The 13,114-nt window shown below is 39.1% G+C and overlaps 1 protein-coding gene across 6 annotated transcripts; it reads right to left on the bottom strand.

Moving 5' to 3' along the window:
- Nucleotides 1–3,620: 3,620 nt before the first annotated feature.
- On the bottom strand, nt 3,621–9,348 carry LOC148033240 (uncharacterized). 6 transcript variants are annotated; one of them, XM_087681142.1, is made up of 6 exons: nt 8,083–9,347; nt 4,743–7,135; nt 4,563–4,619; nt 4,385–4,462; nt 4,244–4,303; nt 3,621–4,003 (listed from the first exon to the last, which is right to left on the bottom strand). In XM_087681142.1, exons 4-6 carry the CDS (start codon nt 4,448–4,450, stop codon nt 3,734–3,736), a joined length of 396 nt encoding a protein of 131 aa, XP_087537268.1. In that variant the 5' UTR covers nt 4,451–4,462; nt 4,563–4,619; nt 4,743–7,135; nt 8,083–9,347; the 3' UTR covers nt 3,621–3,733. The 6 variants fall into 6 exon arrangements, 5 of the variants coding, with proteins under 5 accessions (XP_087537268.1, XP_087537266.1, XP_087537265.1 ...); XM_087681140.1 differs by having other exon boundaries at nt 4,563–7,135; XM_087681139.1 differs by lacking the exon at nt 4,743–7,135 and having other exon boundaries at nt 8,083–9,335.
- Nucleotides 9,349–13,114: the final 3,766 nt, after the last annotated feature.

Genomic DNA, 13,114 nt, shown 5'->3' with positions numbered 1-13,114 from the left:
CTCTCTGTCTCTTTCGCTCTCTGTTGGTTGAAAATGGGGTCCTCCTGCCCCCCCCTCAGAGTTTTATATTCTGCTAGTTCTGCCCTACACCCTCCAGGTTCTGTCCCTGGTGTTCCTTATGCCGTTACCTTGCATCTACTCCATTTTTTCCCTTTGTTCCTGTGATCTCTCCCTTGTTTCACAGCAGCAGCCCTCTGCCTCTTCGTGTGTGATTTCCTACTGCTAATCTATCCTAAACACATCCTGAATCGAAAACAAAAAACTGAACCAATTTCTCCATGTTGTCCAGTCATTATTAACCAGATTGTTCAAAAACACTTACCTGTTCTGAAGATCAAAACACCAGACTTCCTACCTATCTCAAGCTCCGTTTCAGGGTGAATGCCCTACTTCGGTGCTCGATATGGGGCGCGCGAGTGCTCAATCTTGAATCCGTGGTCCCGGCAACGGAACCAAAATGTGGGAGCTTTCGCTCAACCGCCAAGACCCACGGACCACTTATTGTTCAAGCGTTCCAAGCGAGCTCTCATGGCTATCTCTCACCTAGCCATCACGCCATCGATCCTATGAATGCAGTGAACTTACCTTGATGCTCGATCGAGTGCCCTCCTCTCTCTCACACTTAGGTAGCTCCACGATTCTTGATGCTAGCTCAAGCATCCTCAAGCCTCCTCCTTCTCCAAGCCTCATCCTCCATAGCCGCGCGCGCAAGAGAAGAGAAGGAAGGAGAAGAGGAGAAGGGGGGAGGAGATGGTGGAGAGCTTCACCCTCTTGATTCCTCACTCTCTCACGTGCTCACTCCCTCAATCTCTCACACTCCCTCTCTCAAGAGCACACACAAGCAAGAAGAAGAAGAGGAGAAGAGAGGAAGGAGAAGACTAGTTTGCCACACCAAAGAATGAGCTCTTCATTCACTTTTCAACTTTTTATACAAAACCCTACTTCCCTTTTGGGCGGTCATTCCCTTTTTCCTTTTTTTACATGGCCGGTCATAGCCCAGGCCCTGTTTCCCATTGTTCTTTTCTCTTCCTTGCTTTCTTTTCACTACCCTTTTATCTTTACAAATAGCACGGGTGAGAGCCCGGCACTCTTTTATAAGATTTTAGAGTGCGCTTTTTATGCGCCTTTCCCTTTTTATGGTTGCCTTGGTCTTTGACGGTTGTCCTTGCGCTTTTTGGGCTTTTCTCCTTCTTTTCCTTCCGTCGGCTACCTTCTTTTCGCCTTTGCCCTACGTCTTCTCTGCCTTCTTTCGCTCTTGTCGTGTTTGAGGTTAACACATATCTTATGCCAATCATGGGATTTTAGCCCCGACAATTGGTCATCTTTAGAAAATGCGGACGTGAGAGAACACATCATACCCGTCGAAGTGCGGATAGACTTGATTACTTGCTTCACAATGCACTCTTCTTTGGTGGACAAAACCCAAGGAGTGCGAGGAAGCTGCACTCCCCCTTCAGCACTCGACTGCGGCCAAAGCGCCTCCATCTTACCTACCTCCTTCAAATCCATTCGTGACCCTATAGTGTCTCTCTTTCCTGTGATGTGGTCCCATAGCAAGCTGCCCACATTCTTGAAAATATTCATGGGATCCAACAAGTGGTTGACCTGTAAGTGGGTCCAATATGGCAACTCGTAGAAAACTGAGAACCGTTGCATTCCATTTGGATGTGATTCCGGGTTTACCATTTTCAGCCCGTACCAGCTTTCGGCGTTCATACGTATTGGAGGTCGTCCAAGAAAACCTTCCCTGAGTTCATGATTCTCCGGCAAGAAAGCGGCGTGTCCTTGATATACCATCTTCTTCATGGTTTGTGACCTTCGGGAGTTTAACTGTGGCCTACACAATGGACATGCATGATAACCTGAGGTAACCAGACCTATAAGGCGAGCCACGACCTAGTGAATACTTGATTGAATGAGATAAAATATAGATATTACCAGTGAGAACGGAGGTCTGCTCACCTGAGCACTCTCCCAATCCCAGAAAGTCATGCATCGTCCACATGAGAACGGCTCGAATATTGGCTGACCGCCGACCATCGCGCCTGCTCATATCTTGCACAGTGACCCCCTCCTCCCACAAAATCTTAAGCTCATCGACTAATGGACGAAGATACACGTCCATATTTTTTACTTTGTAGCAGCCCGGGATGAGCAAGCTAAGGATGAGATGTCCTTTCTTCGTAGAAAGCCATGGAGGGATGTTGTAGTTGACAAGCACTATAGGCCACACACTGTAAGAAGTCAAGCGCAGACCGAATGGGTTCACAGCATCCATGGCGAGACCGAGCCGAAGATTCCTTGGCTCTCGCGCAAAGCCTCGGAAGGTAGAGTCAATGTGGCTCCATGCGCGCGAATCCGCTGATATTCGTTGAACTCCATCTGTGGACCTATTCTGCACATGCCACGTTGTCAAGCTTGCCATGCCGGACGTGCGAAACATGTGGTTTATGCGGGGGATGAGTGGAAAGTGTCTGAGAACTTTTTGAGGGATGGTTTGCCCTTGCAAGTCCTATCGATACCTGTGAGCACCACACTTTGGACATGTCTCCATAGTCTCGTATTCATCTCGAAACAGTATGCAGTCGTTGATACATGCATGGATGTTATTGTAGTCCATGCCAAGCTTCTATAAAACATGTCGTGCATCATCACGAGACTCAGGCATGGTATTTGCAGGTGGTAATATATGATATTTCAATAACCTCAAAAAAATCATAAAACACCTTGAAAAAGCACAAATGTTTGCAATAATACTGTTTTAAAAAAATCAATGAAGCCTATGTGCAAGGTACCTGAATAACTCGGTCACACTCGTATCGCTCCAATCGTATTTTGATTGCACACTCCAACCGTATCGATCATTGCCTCCATCTCAGGTTCCAAGATTGTAGGTAGGTCGGGAAGGTTGTCTGTCTCCTCTGGCATTGACGGTATAGATGGGCCTTGCGAGTGATGGATTGGCTCCTACAATCCATCCATCCACAAGGAACTTTCAATCGATCCCCATGGAACTTTCAATCAATCCCCATGAAAAAAAGAGAATTCCCCATGGAATTCCCTAGTTGAAAATACATATAAGTGGGGAAAGTAAAAACTAGGGAAAATTGGACATTTCCTAGTGAGAATAAGTAGGGAATCACATAAGACCTTTCCTATGTAGGAAATATTCCTTACATAGGAAAATACAAAATTTTCTATGTAGGGAATAATTCCTATATAGGAAATATTCCATATATAGGAAAAAAAATCTAGAGGTGATTCCCTAGGTACTCTCACTAGGAAATCTCTCATTTTTTCTATTTTTTACATTCCCTACTTATATGTACTTTCAACTAGGGAATTCCGTGGGAATTCTCTTTTTTCCTTATCACTTTATCTACTTTGCCCTTACTCTTAGACATGCTAATATCAAACAAAAAATTACACAATAAATTTTTAACTAGAAAATTATATAGAGAATGTCATCATTTCTAAGTAAGGATCAATAACATACATCTAATGATCAAAATAGATTAAACAAATTAAGACATCAACATCTACTTCTAGCAACCAAAAGAAAAATGAAAATACTTTTAAAGGAGCATAGAACTAAAAACTAATTAAGCAACATGTGTGTCTTGATTGTTTTATCCCTTAAATCTCCAATATGTTGCAAATTAATAAATGTTTAAGTAATCCCTCAAATCTCCAATATGTTGAAAAGCAATAAATTCTTAACTCAAAGTAGAAGTTATGCTAAAACTTCCACATCATCTAGACTAAGCACATTGCTATTTTTGTTTAATACAACTTTGCCATTTCCTAGTAGCCAATAAATAATCTCCTTAATCATATCATCACTTGTTGGCTTCTTTGTATCCTTAATCAAGACTCGAAAGCTAGCTTCAATCTTTTTGAGATTTATGTATGTACTCTTTAAAGAATAGTACATATCATGAATTGTAGGCACACCAAGATACTTCAAAAGTATGGTTTCCATGTTCTCTTTTGTCATATTAACCTGCATTGAATAACAAAAAGAGAATAAGTAACTTATTATACTATGTATAGATAATTAAATGACACGAATTATAATATGAAAAGCCAAAATTTAACTACAATACTATTTTATATATATATATATCAACTATAAAGCTACCCTTTAAGCATCATTTGAAATGTTAATCTCAAAGCTACAAATTGAACTACATGACTACAATTATATATATCTAATTAAAATATAAATTAACAATAAAGTTACCCTTTGGATATCATTTGAAATGTTAATCTCAATGCCTTGGTTTGGGAGATCTTTAAATTCCTAATTCAAATAAAATAAAAAAATTAGATTATGCTTTTCATGTATGACATAAACAAAAATATAAACATTTACATCTAGCACCTTTGGTTCTTTTTTGTTGATATTGGTACCTCCTTTCATGCTCCTTTGTTGCAAAAGATCCTTCATCTTCTCACTTGGCTAGTCAACACGTAAAATAAATAGTTATGTAATAAATCATACCTTTAGTTATTCACTAAACTATGATGCTATTGTTCTCTCACAAACATATATCAAATACCTTCCTCTTTCTTTGACTTTTTCGAGATGTTTCATTAATGTCATCATCTGGATTAGCCTACATTCAAAACTAAAATTAGTAATCACATTAAAAACATTTATATAGAAAAAAGTCAACACGAGTGTAGTTGTAAAAAGCATGAGCAATGTCTATCAGAATCAATCCTAGGTCATAGAATACCTTCGGAATACCTTCAATCTCACATAGTACATAAGGCAAACACCATTGAATCCACTTTTGATTTTCCTTTGCCTTGTAGCTCTCACAATACTTACTAGGATATCTTGGCCATAACAAATAGAGTATGGTGTCACTTTAGTGACACGATGTGTTGTCTCATCAATTTTTACTTTCATCCTATTATCCACAGTCCTTATTAGAGCACATATATATTTTGAGAACAAATTTAGAGCCAAAATATGCATGCAATCATATACAAGGTCCAGGGATAAATCAAAGCCATAGAGTTCATATAGTCTCCACAAGCATGATCTACCAGAAAGTTTCGCATCTTTCAAAATCTCTTCTCTTTCTGCTTGGGTGAGGGCTTGCTCTGCCATAGTCAAAGAACTAAGCATTTCATTGGTTGATCTTTTAATTGGTCTATATCTCAACTGAAATCTATTTTGATCATACAAGTAACGTCTTGAGCCCTCACCCTCCAAAGTGGCTATTGCTTTGTCTCTACGACAAAACGATTGACCACCATCTTTGAAAAATCCAATCTTGCACTGAGCTGGATGGTCTCCAGTTACCATCATTAGCATAGCATGTGTAATGAATCTTCGACTAAGAGAATTTTCATGCTCAACAATCTGTGTGATTGGATAATTGAAGTCTACTTCAAATCCATCAACAAATAGACTTTCTAATTCATCTATCAATGGCTGCATGAATATGTGAAAGAGTTTACTAGAGCTTCCAATAACTTTTTTGCAACTGAATGGAATAAATAAAATCGGTATAACTCCAATAAAGCTCTTTCCAACATTGAGAATTTTAATTTCAACAACTCCACAATTCTTCTGGGTTGTCTTTGAGGCTTGGAATCCATCCCAATGTAATAACAAGGAGAAATTGTGTGGATCACCCTATTTACCACAAAACACACCACATTTTAGTAACCTATATCAAATTTCATTTATATTAATTAAAAAGATGAGCATGATAATAAAGTGTACCTTACAAATCCTTTTGTACCCATGTATGTGAGTTCGACATGATTTGCAGATAAACTTGTAGGCATGCTCAATATCATCCCATGAATGATCAAGCAATGGTGACCTTTGGGCAGAAGGCCAAGCTGTATAGACTTGTTTGCAATGCATGTTATTACATATCAATGGAAGCTCAAATTATGATTCAGGATTCCAAAAATCATTTACACTTTTGCATTTTGTACCATCCCAAAACTCATTTATTGTAGAATCACAAAGTGTATTCTCCTGTATTAACCATTTGTTTTTATTTCTCCACATTTCCAACAATTCATGGCATAGAGTTCTACTTCTAGTTAGTAGACGCAATTGTTCTCTAATGGAGACATAGTCAAAAGAGAGCATATCTTTTCTCGGTAGAGAACACTTGGAACACTTTTCACAACATTGTGAACAATCACGCTTTAACTTCTTCCTTCCTCCTTTTCTGGTGTTACACAAGCATTCAATTGTGTCTCTGATGTAGTTATCCTCCTTGCTTGGCTGATAAAGCAATGGTGCATGAATAGAGCTCTCACTTCCTTGGCATACCCTGTAACGTTGGGAGTTAACCATACCTAGCCGTGTGAACATGATACCAAGTTTCTCCCAACAAGTGGGAATATTTATACCATTCAAGTCTCCATCCCATGTGTTAGGCATTTGCACTAGTAGTTTGGCCAAGCTTGGCATATATATATTGTCCATATGTGCTTGGGGGGGATTAGAACTGACCATATCACCAAAAATAATTTTAAGCATTTTATCTTCAAAATCAATTGAAGCTTGATGCTCATCCAAAAGTGCTTGCAATTGAATTATTCTTTGAACAATTTTGTCAAATAAAGATGGTTCAACATCATCCATCTCGAACGCTTCATGTTGTGGTTCCACCTCATTATCCTCCCTTTCTTCTAAATTGTCAATCTCATCTGATGGGTCATTATGGACCTCATCTCCCATGTCATTATGCTCTAGTAAAATGTCATCTTGTGGTAGTCCTTGAGAGTCACGTAAACCAAGATTAGTAGTGAGACTCTTAAATCTTTCCTCAATTTTCATGTGTCTTGCATATGTTGAGTGAGGAACCATACGTCCACCTCCACAATATGTTCTACATGTACACCACAAACGCCTGCATCTAGGCAAAGAGTGAGATGATGGTTGATCCATAGGAGGGTTATCTTCACCCATAAGAACATCATTGTTAGTAGAATTTTGACCTTGATGAGCTAGAACTGATGAATGTATTATCCCATTCATATCCTTGCGACTGTGTGCATAGTAAATTTGTCTAGTAACATTCTGATAGCCAAGGGTTGAATGCCTACACTTATAATTGCACTGACATCTCCTTAAATTATTCATTATGGCTTCCTGAAACATAGACATAAATAAAAAATAATCAATCCATATATTAAAGTTACATATCAAAGGTGGAATATTGGTATGCTAAAGCATAAAGAAAAGTTGATTTATACTTTAGAAAAGATAAATATTTCTCAATAAGTGTATGAACTTAAAGCACATAAGTATAGCTAGATGTACGTTATGAAGTGGTGCAAAGGTGTCACTTGGTTCATGTGAATTGAAGGGGAATTCAGGCTTACAATGAGTCTACAAACATGAGTAGCCTATAGAGAGAGAGATTACGAAACCCTACTTGGAAAGGAAGATCGGTCGGGCTGGGCCAAAAAGACCAATCACATCACTTATTATTTCCCTAGTATAGTTAAACATCTCTTCAAACAAGTGATACTTGGAGCTTACTATAATAAACTTATGCTCGAGAAAACCTAGCATAAAAAGCAAACAAGAGATAACAAAACCCAGCTTGGATAGGAAGATCGTGTCCCTAGGGCTATAAATAAGGCCCATCACAGCAGTTATCCTTTCCCAAGCATGGTTAAGAATCTCCTCAAACAAGCAAAGGAGAGATTATAAAACCCTACTTGGATAAAAATATCGTGTCTCTAGGGCTAATACGGCCCATCATAGCAATTATCATTTCCCAAGCATAGTTAAACATCTCCTAAAACAAGTGATACCTATTTTAGTGTTATTTTTGTAGCCTAAGTCATGAAAGTATAAGTTCTTATATTTTAGTGTAAAAAGTAAATCACAACCTTTGAAGTGAACAGTGTCACCTATAAGGACACTCTGGGAAATACATGGCAATCCTACATAGAATACCTATTCTTGCAAAGTATGCCTTGTGAAAATACACTTTAGGTAACAATCACACTCCCTTATAGAATACCTTTTGCATCAAAATCTTCCAAAGATGCATAAGACTTGGTTTAGCAAAAACATAAATAAGATACCTTTGCTGTGACGGCGCTGTGACGGGGCTAGGCACTGTGTCGATGTAGCTTTGGTGTCCACCAGGCCCACCAGCAGAGTGCGCACCGTCAAGCACGAACAGGAGCTCCGACGTGGCACGCAGGTGCGTATGCAACGGGTTCAGTGAGCCCGTCGGGAACTCCAGGAATTAGGCGGCGCAGATGCCCAGTCCCGTCACTGCCGGGAACTGGTCCTGGAAGGCCTTCATCGGCTTAAACATTCCCGCCAACGCATTGGCCCCACCTTGGAATTCTCTAATGGAGGAGGCGAGTCACTAGACAATCATCTGGTCTTATCGACAGAATCATCGGTAGCTACATTAACATTAATGGGAGCGTACTGCTAGGAGCGGCCGGATTACAACAAATTAGACTCGTCAGAATCAGGGAAGGGATCTTCACCAGATTGAAGCCCTTGAATGTGAAGAAGCTACCATCTATGTCGGATTGGTTGGTGCCAACTGGCAACACGAAGTCTGCGTCGTAGCCTCTGGATCGAGGCCGGGATGCTGAGGTGCTGGCCGGTGGCCACACTAAAGCCCAGCATGCTTATAATGTAGTAGAGAGAGGCCGGCCAGCTCTATGCAGACTGAAGAGAAGATGCAAATCGAGCACGACGGCGATAATATTCATCTCGGTGGCGGCTTCCTCAGCTTCGGTGTCCCTCCCCAGCATCATCTCCAATCCCTCTGCTTCACACCCCTCCTCCGCCAGGACGGCCTGGAGATGATCCTCGACATGTCGAAGACCTTCTATTATGTGTCTATGTTAGGCATCAGTGTCGAGGGCGTCCGCGTGCCCATCTCACCCTCCGTGTTTCGGTTAAAGCTGGAGACTGGAAAGGGAGGGGTCATCCTGAACTTAGGCACCGCCATCACCAGCCTGCCCAATGCCGCCTATGAGTCTCTGCATGATGCCTTCATCAGAGCGGCCACCGGTCGAGGTCAACTTCACACGGCGGGGTTGAAGACCATGGGGGTGAAGCTATGGCGGCGCGGCCGGGCTGGTGGGCATGGGCCAGAGCGAGCTCTCGCTGCCATCACAGCTGGGCAAGCTCCTGGGCGACCGCAAGTTCTCCTATTGCCTCGTCCCCAACACCTCTCCTTCCCTCACACAGGGGCGCTTGGTCTCGGCTTCCAGCTCCCTTCTCGAGACTAAGGGCATCTGTTGGCGGGAATTAGAGGGTAGGTAGGGAATTAGGGGGTAGGTAGAAATCCGCCATCCTCTCTCTCACACATGTACAAATTGCCCCAAAGACCTTGTACCCTAGTTCTTATCCTAAGGTACTTGAAAGAGTGTGTACAAATGCATCTACAATGTGTGAAAGTATTTGCACTCTTGTCCAAGAATCATGCAAATTTGGCCTTATATATTACCACAATGTAAATTTTAGTGGTTCACAATTTTAGTGCATATTATAACTAGCAAACAATGTAAATGAGGATGACTCAATCGCACTCAAAATGATTAGTTCTAACATAAGCCTCAACTTAGCTCTAATCTTTTATTTTTAATATTATAATTACAATTAAATAATGAACAAATTAATGAATATGAATAAAATAAAAGAAAATAGAGACAATAGTGCACTCTAAATAGATGAGTACAATTGCTTTAAAGCTAAAGCATATAAATAGCTTTATGTGATAACAGTCTCCATAATAGTAATAATTTTACATTGCACTCCACTAGTGATCAATATTACAATCATTACATCTCTATACTTGTCTAGTTATTTGCTCACCAAAAGTAAAACAAATTAATTGCCTATTATCATCTGTTTAGCACAATATGATCATCATCACACATATAAAAAGTTAGAATTGTACTACAAATAGGTCAAAACTAATGAGAATCCACAAAATGACTAAATACAACTTATTTTTATAGAAGTAACACATGATGTATAAGCCTATCTTACTCTCTATATTCTTTACCTTAAATTCAAAGGATTAGACTCAATATATACTAGGCTTATACTACATTAAAGGTTAGTGTTAGGGCTAGGCTCGTAGTAAGTTAGAGCTTAAGATTAGGCTTAGGTTTAGATTGGATTAGTTATATAGGCAAGGTATATGCATAGGCTCCTCATACAGACAAACTGATAGAGGCTATAGAGTGGCTAGACATAGGTATGTCTAACATAAATACACAAGGGGTAGGCATAGGGTACACGTATGGCAAGTTAGGAAAATACTAGGCATACTATAAGCCAATCCTATGTGTATACATAGGCTAAGCATATTCTAGGAAGAGTTTAGACATAGGGTAAGCATATGCTAGGAGCCAACGCCTAACAAAACCCTATCCTATTCTATGGTTACCTTGTGCCTAGAAAATGCTAGATATAAGTTGTATTCTTATGCATAGCATATAATGTTCCTACTTTATATTATCGAGCCAATGCCTAACCTAACATGTGCTTATCCTATGCCTAATGTATAAGCTAGGCTATATATAAGCTATGGATAGGCTAGACTAAGCACAGGCTACACAAACTAGTGAGTATAGCTATAAGTGTGGAATCGAAAGCTTAGCTCATAAGTGAGTAATATACAAATGTAAATTTCAAATAAACTAATATTTATTTACTAGTTTTACCTAGCAAAATCGTGAGTCTACGTTAACTTAAAAGACTATCCATAATTTCCTAGTTAGATGATAGTACTTGCTAGTTATGACAAGTGAAAAAAATAATTTCCTAGTTATGTTGATATTATTACTAGATATACAATAACTTACTAGATAATGTTACTAGTTATGTCGATGCCCTCTAGGAAATACATGCACAAATTTTAGGTAGCTAACACTCATATTTTATTTCAGTGCATTATTGCATTTGGGAGCCATTGGTAGATTGGCTAGTACTTCGATGCTCTTAGGAATTGTATTCTTCAATGAATGATAATAGAGCCTCATGGCAATTCTAGCATAGCTAAATACAACAAAAACATTAATACACTTTAAGGATGAAATTCAATGTTTCCTTTGGTTCTAATCCACAACATCCAACACATTTTACTAACCTAAATGCTAATTTATGTAGTTTCATTTGAGAATAAAACCCCCAATGCATGTAGTGTGATATGAACATAATGTGGTTGGATGCATCTACATCATCAATACTTTCTCATTTCTCATCCTCTTGCTTGATGATTTGCTTCCATTATTTGTTCTTGTTCTCTCCTGCTTGATTGTCTTTCTTCAACATCAGAATCTCTATAGACTTACATGTTCTCAATGTGCAAGTGTGTCTAACACTAGCATGTGCCATCACTTTCCATTACACACCTTGCAGTCTTTTAACTCTCACATGGTATACACCTTTCAAGCACGTCACATGATATTGGAAGATACTTTCAAAAACACATCACAGAAGGTTGTTATACATTACAAGATTGGTATGCATACACACAAAAAAAAAAACACACACACAAGGCATTTCATTGCAATACTGTAAAAAACAATCTAATAGTAACTAAAAAGGTTGCGTTTTTTGGTATTTTACCACTTTGACTTCATTTTTCCTAGGTTTATTTGGGAATATGTATTGTACAGATATAATACAACAAAATATTTGCTTATGTATCTTAAATCAAACCACTTAGTACATTATTCCATTATAGCCCCATAAAGAGAGAGAGAGAGAGATAGAGCGCGCGCGAGAGAGAGAGAGAGAGGGAGAGAGCACAAAGTTGTTACCCTTAAGACTTTTTTATTTTTCCTAGGTTTATTTGGGAATATGTATTGTACAGATATATAATACAACAAAATCTTTGTTTGTGTATGTTAAGTCAAACCACCTAGGACATTATTCCATTATAGCCCCATACATATATATATATATATATATATATATATATATATATATATATATATATATATATACATAGAGAGAGAGAGAGCGTGCACAAAGTTGTTACCCTTAGAAGTTAATGTTAATGTTATAAATACAACTATAACATATTTAAATTCTCATGATTAATTTTAGTTTACCAAGCCTTTCTTGTATACCCATCATAGCTACTCATGTGGTCTAGGAATGGGGCCTGAATGAAAGTTAAACATAGAAATAAAATAAATAAAATACTAAATATTAGTAAAGTAAAAATAAGATTGATCTAGTCACCTTAGTCGAGTATGTGGGCTAGATGTGGCACTACAAGATATAGACCTTATACCGACGTTTAAAGCGACGAAAATACAAACAACAAAATTTGCCCCCGTCATCGCAAAAAGCGTCGTTATTGACGACGCCATAGAAACGTCGCTATATGCATCGCTATATGCGTCGCATTTGCGACGCATATAGCGATGCATATAGCGACGCAACTAGTAAATTTGCGACGCTCATAGCAAGGCCAATAGCGATGTGAGCAGTAAATTTGCGACACAAATAGCGACGGTAATTTTTTTAAAAAAAATTGTGGCAGGGCAGTAAGCTGCCCTGCCACATATAGCACTGTGTGCTGTATGAGAGCCATACAAAATAGTTTCTGCACTACTGCATACAAAGCGTTTGCAAACAAAAAGAATGTATACTGAAATCATAAAACTGATACATGAAATAAATACATGATCACATAAAATGCGATTGGTACAATCATGAAAGGATATCACTAATACATAGAAAATGTCTACATAGATCAGACGACTAAAAACTAAAGGTGTGTGAGCTCCAAGGATCCAAGGGCGAGCTAGAAATCCTCGTCCCCCGAAAGCTCGTCCCGTCGCAAAGGAGCATCGAACGGATTCTGTAGAAAAAGAAACAACATATCAATCCACCATACAATAATGCATTCAAATATCTCATGGTAACTACGGACAAGAAAGATGAGTGACTTACAGGGCCGCCACGTCTATACAATCGGTTGATCAATGCATTGAGACCGTGCCTCTCCGCATATCGAGTCTCAAGGCCTTGCGGATCGCGATTTGTAATGGAGTGCTGCAAAGAAAACAAAATGCTAACTGTTAGAAACATGATTGTCAGTACAAAGAATATTTCAAAAAA

The sequence above is a fragment of the Lygodium microphyllum genome, chromosome 7 (assembly GCF_053477565.2).
Source record: "Lygodium microphyllum isolate KBCC chromosome 7, Lygodium_microphyllum_v1.1.10, whole genome shotgun sequence".
NCBI classification, from domain to species: domain Eukaryota; kingdom Viridiplantae; phylum Streptophyta; class Polypodiopsida; order Schizaeales; family Lygodiaceae; genus Lygodium; species Lygodium microphyllum.
The sequence above is the reverse complement of the archived record's forward strand: the minus strand, read 5'-3'. Positions and strand labels throughout refer to the sequence as shown.

Coding starts and splice junctions, on each gene's coding strand:
- LOC148033240 (XM_087681140.1), bottom strand. CDS start 4,450: ATGAAGGATCTTTTGCAACAAAGGAGCATGAAAGGAGGTACCAATATC. Junction 4,304..4,384: donor TCAACAAAAAAGAACCAAAG/GTGCTAGATGTA, acceptor TATTTGAATTAG/GAATTTAAAGATCTCCCAAA. Junction 4,004..4,243: donor TTTCAAATGATATCCAAAGG/GTAACTTTATTG, acceptor TATTCAATGCAG/GTTAATATGACAAAAGAGAA.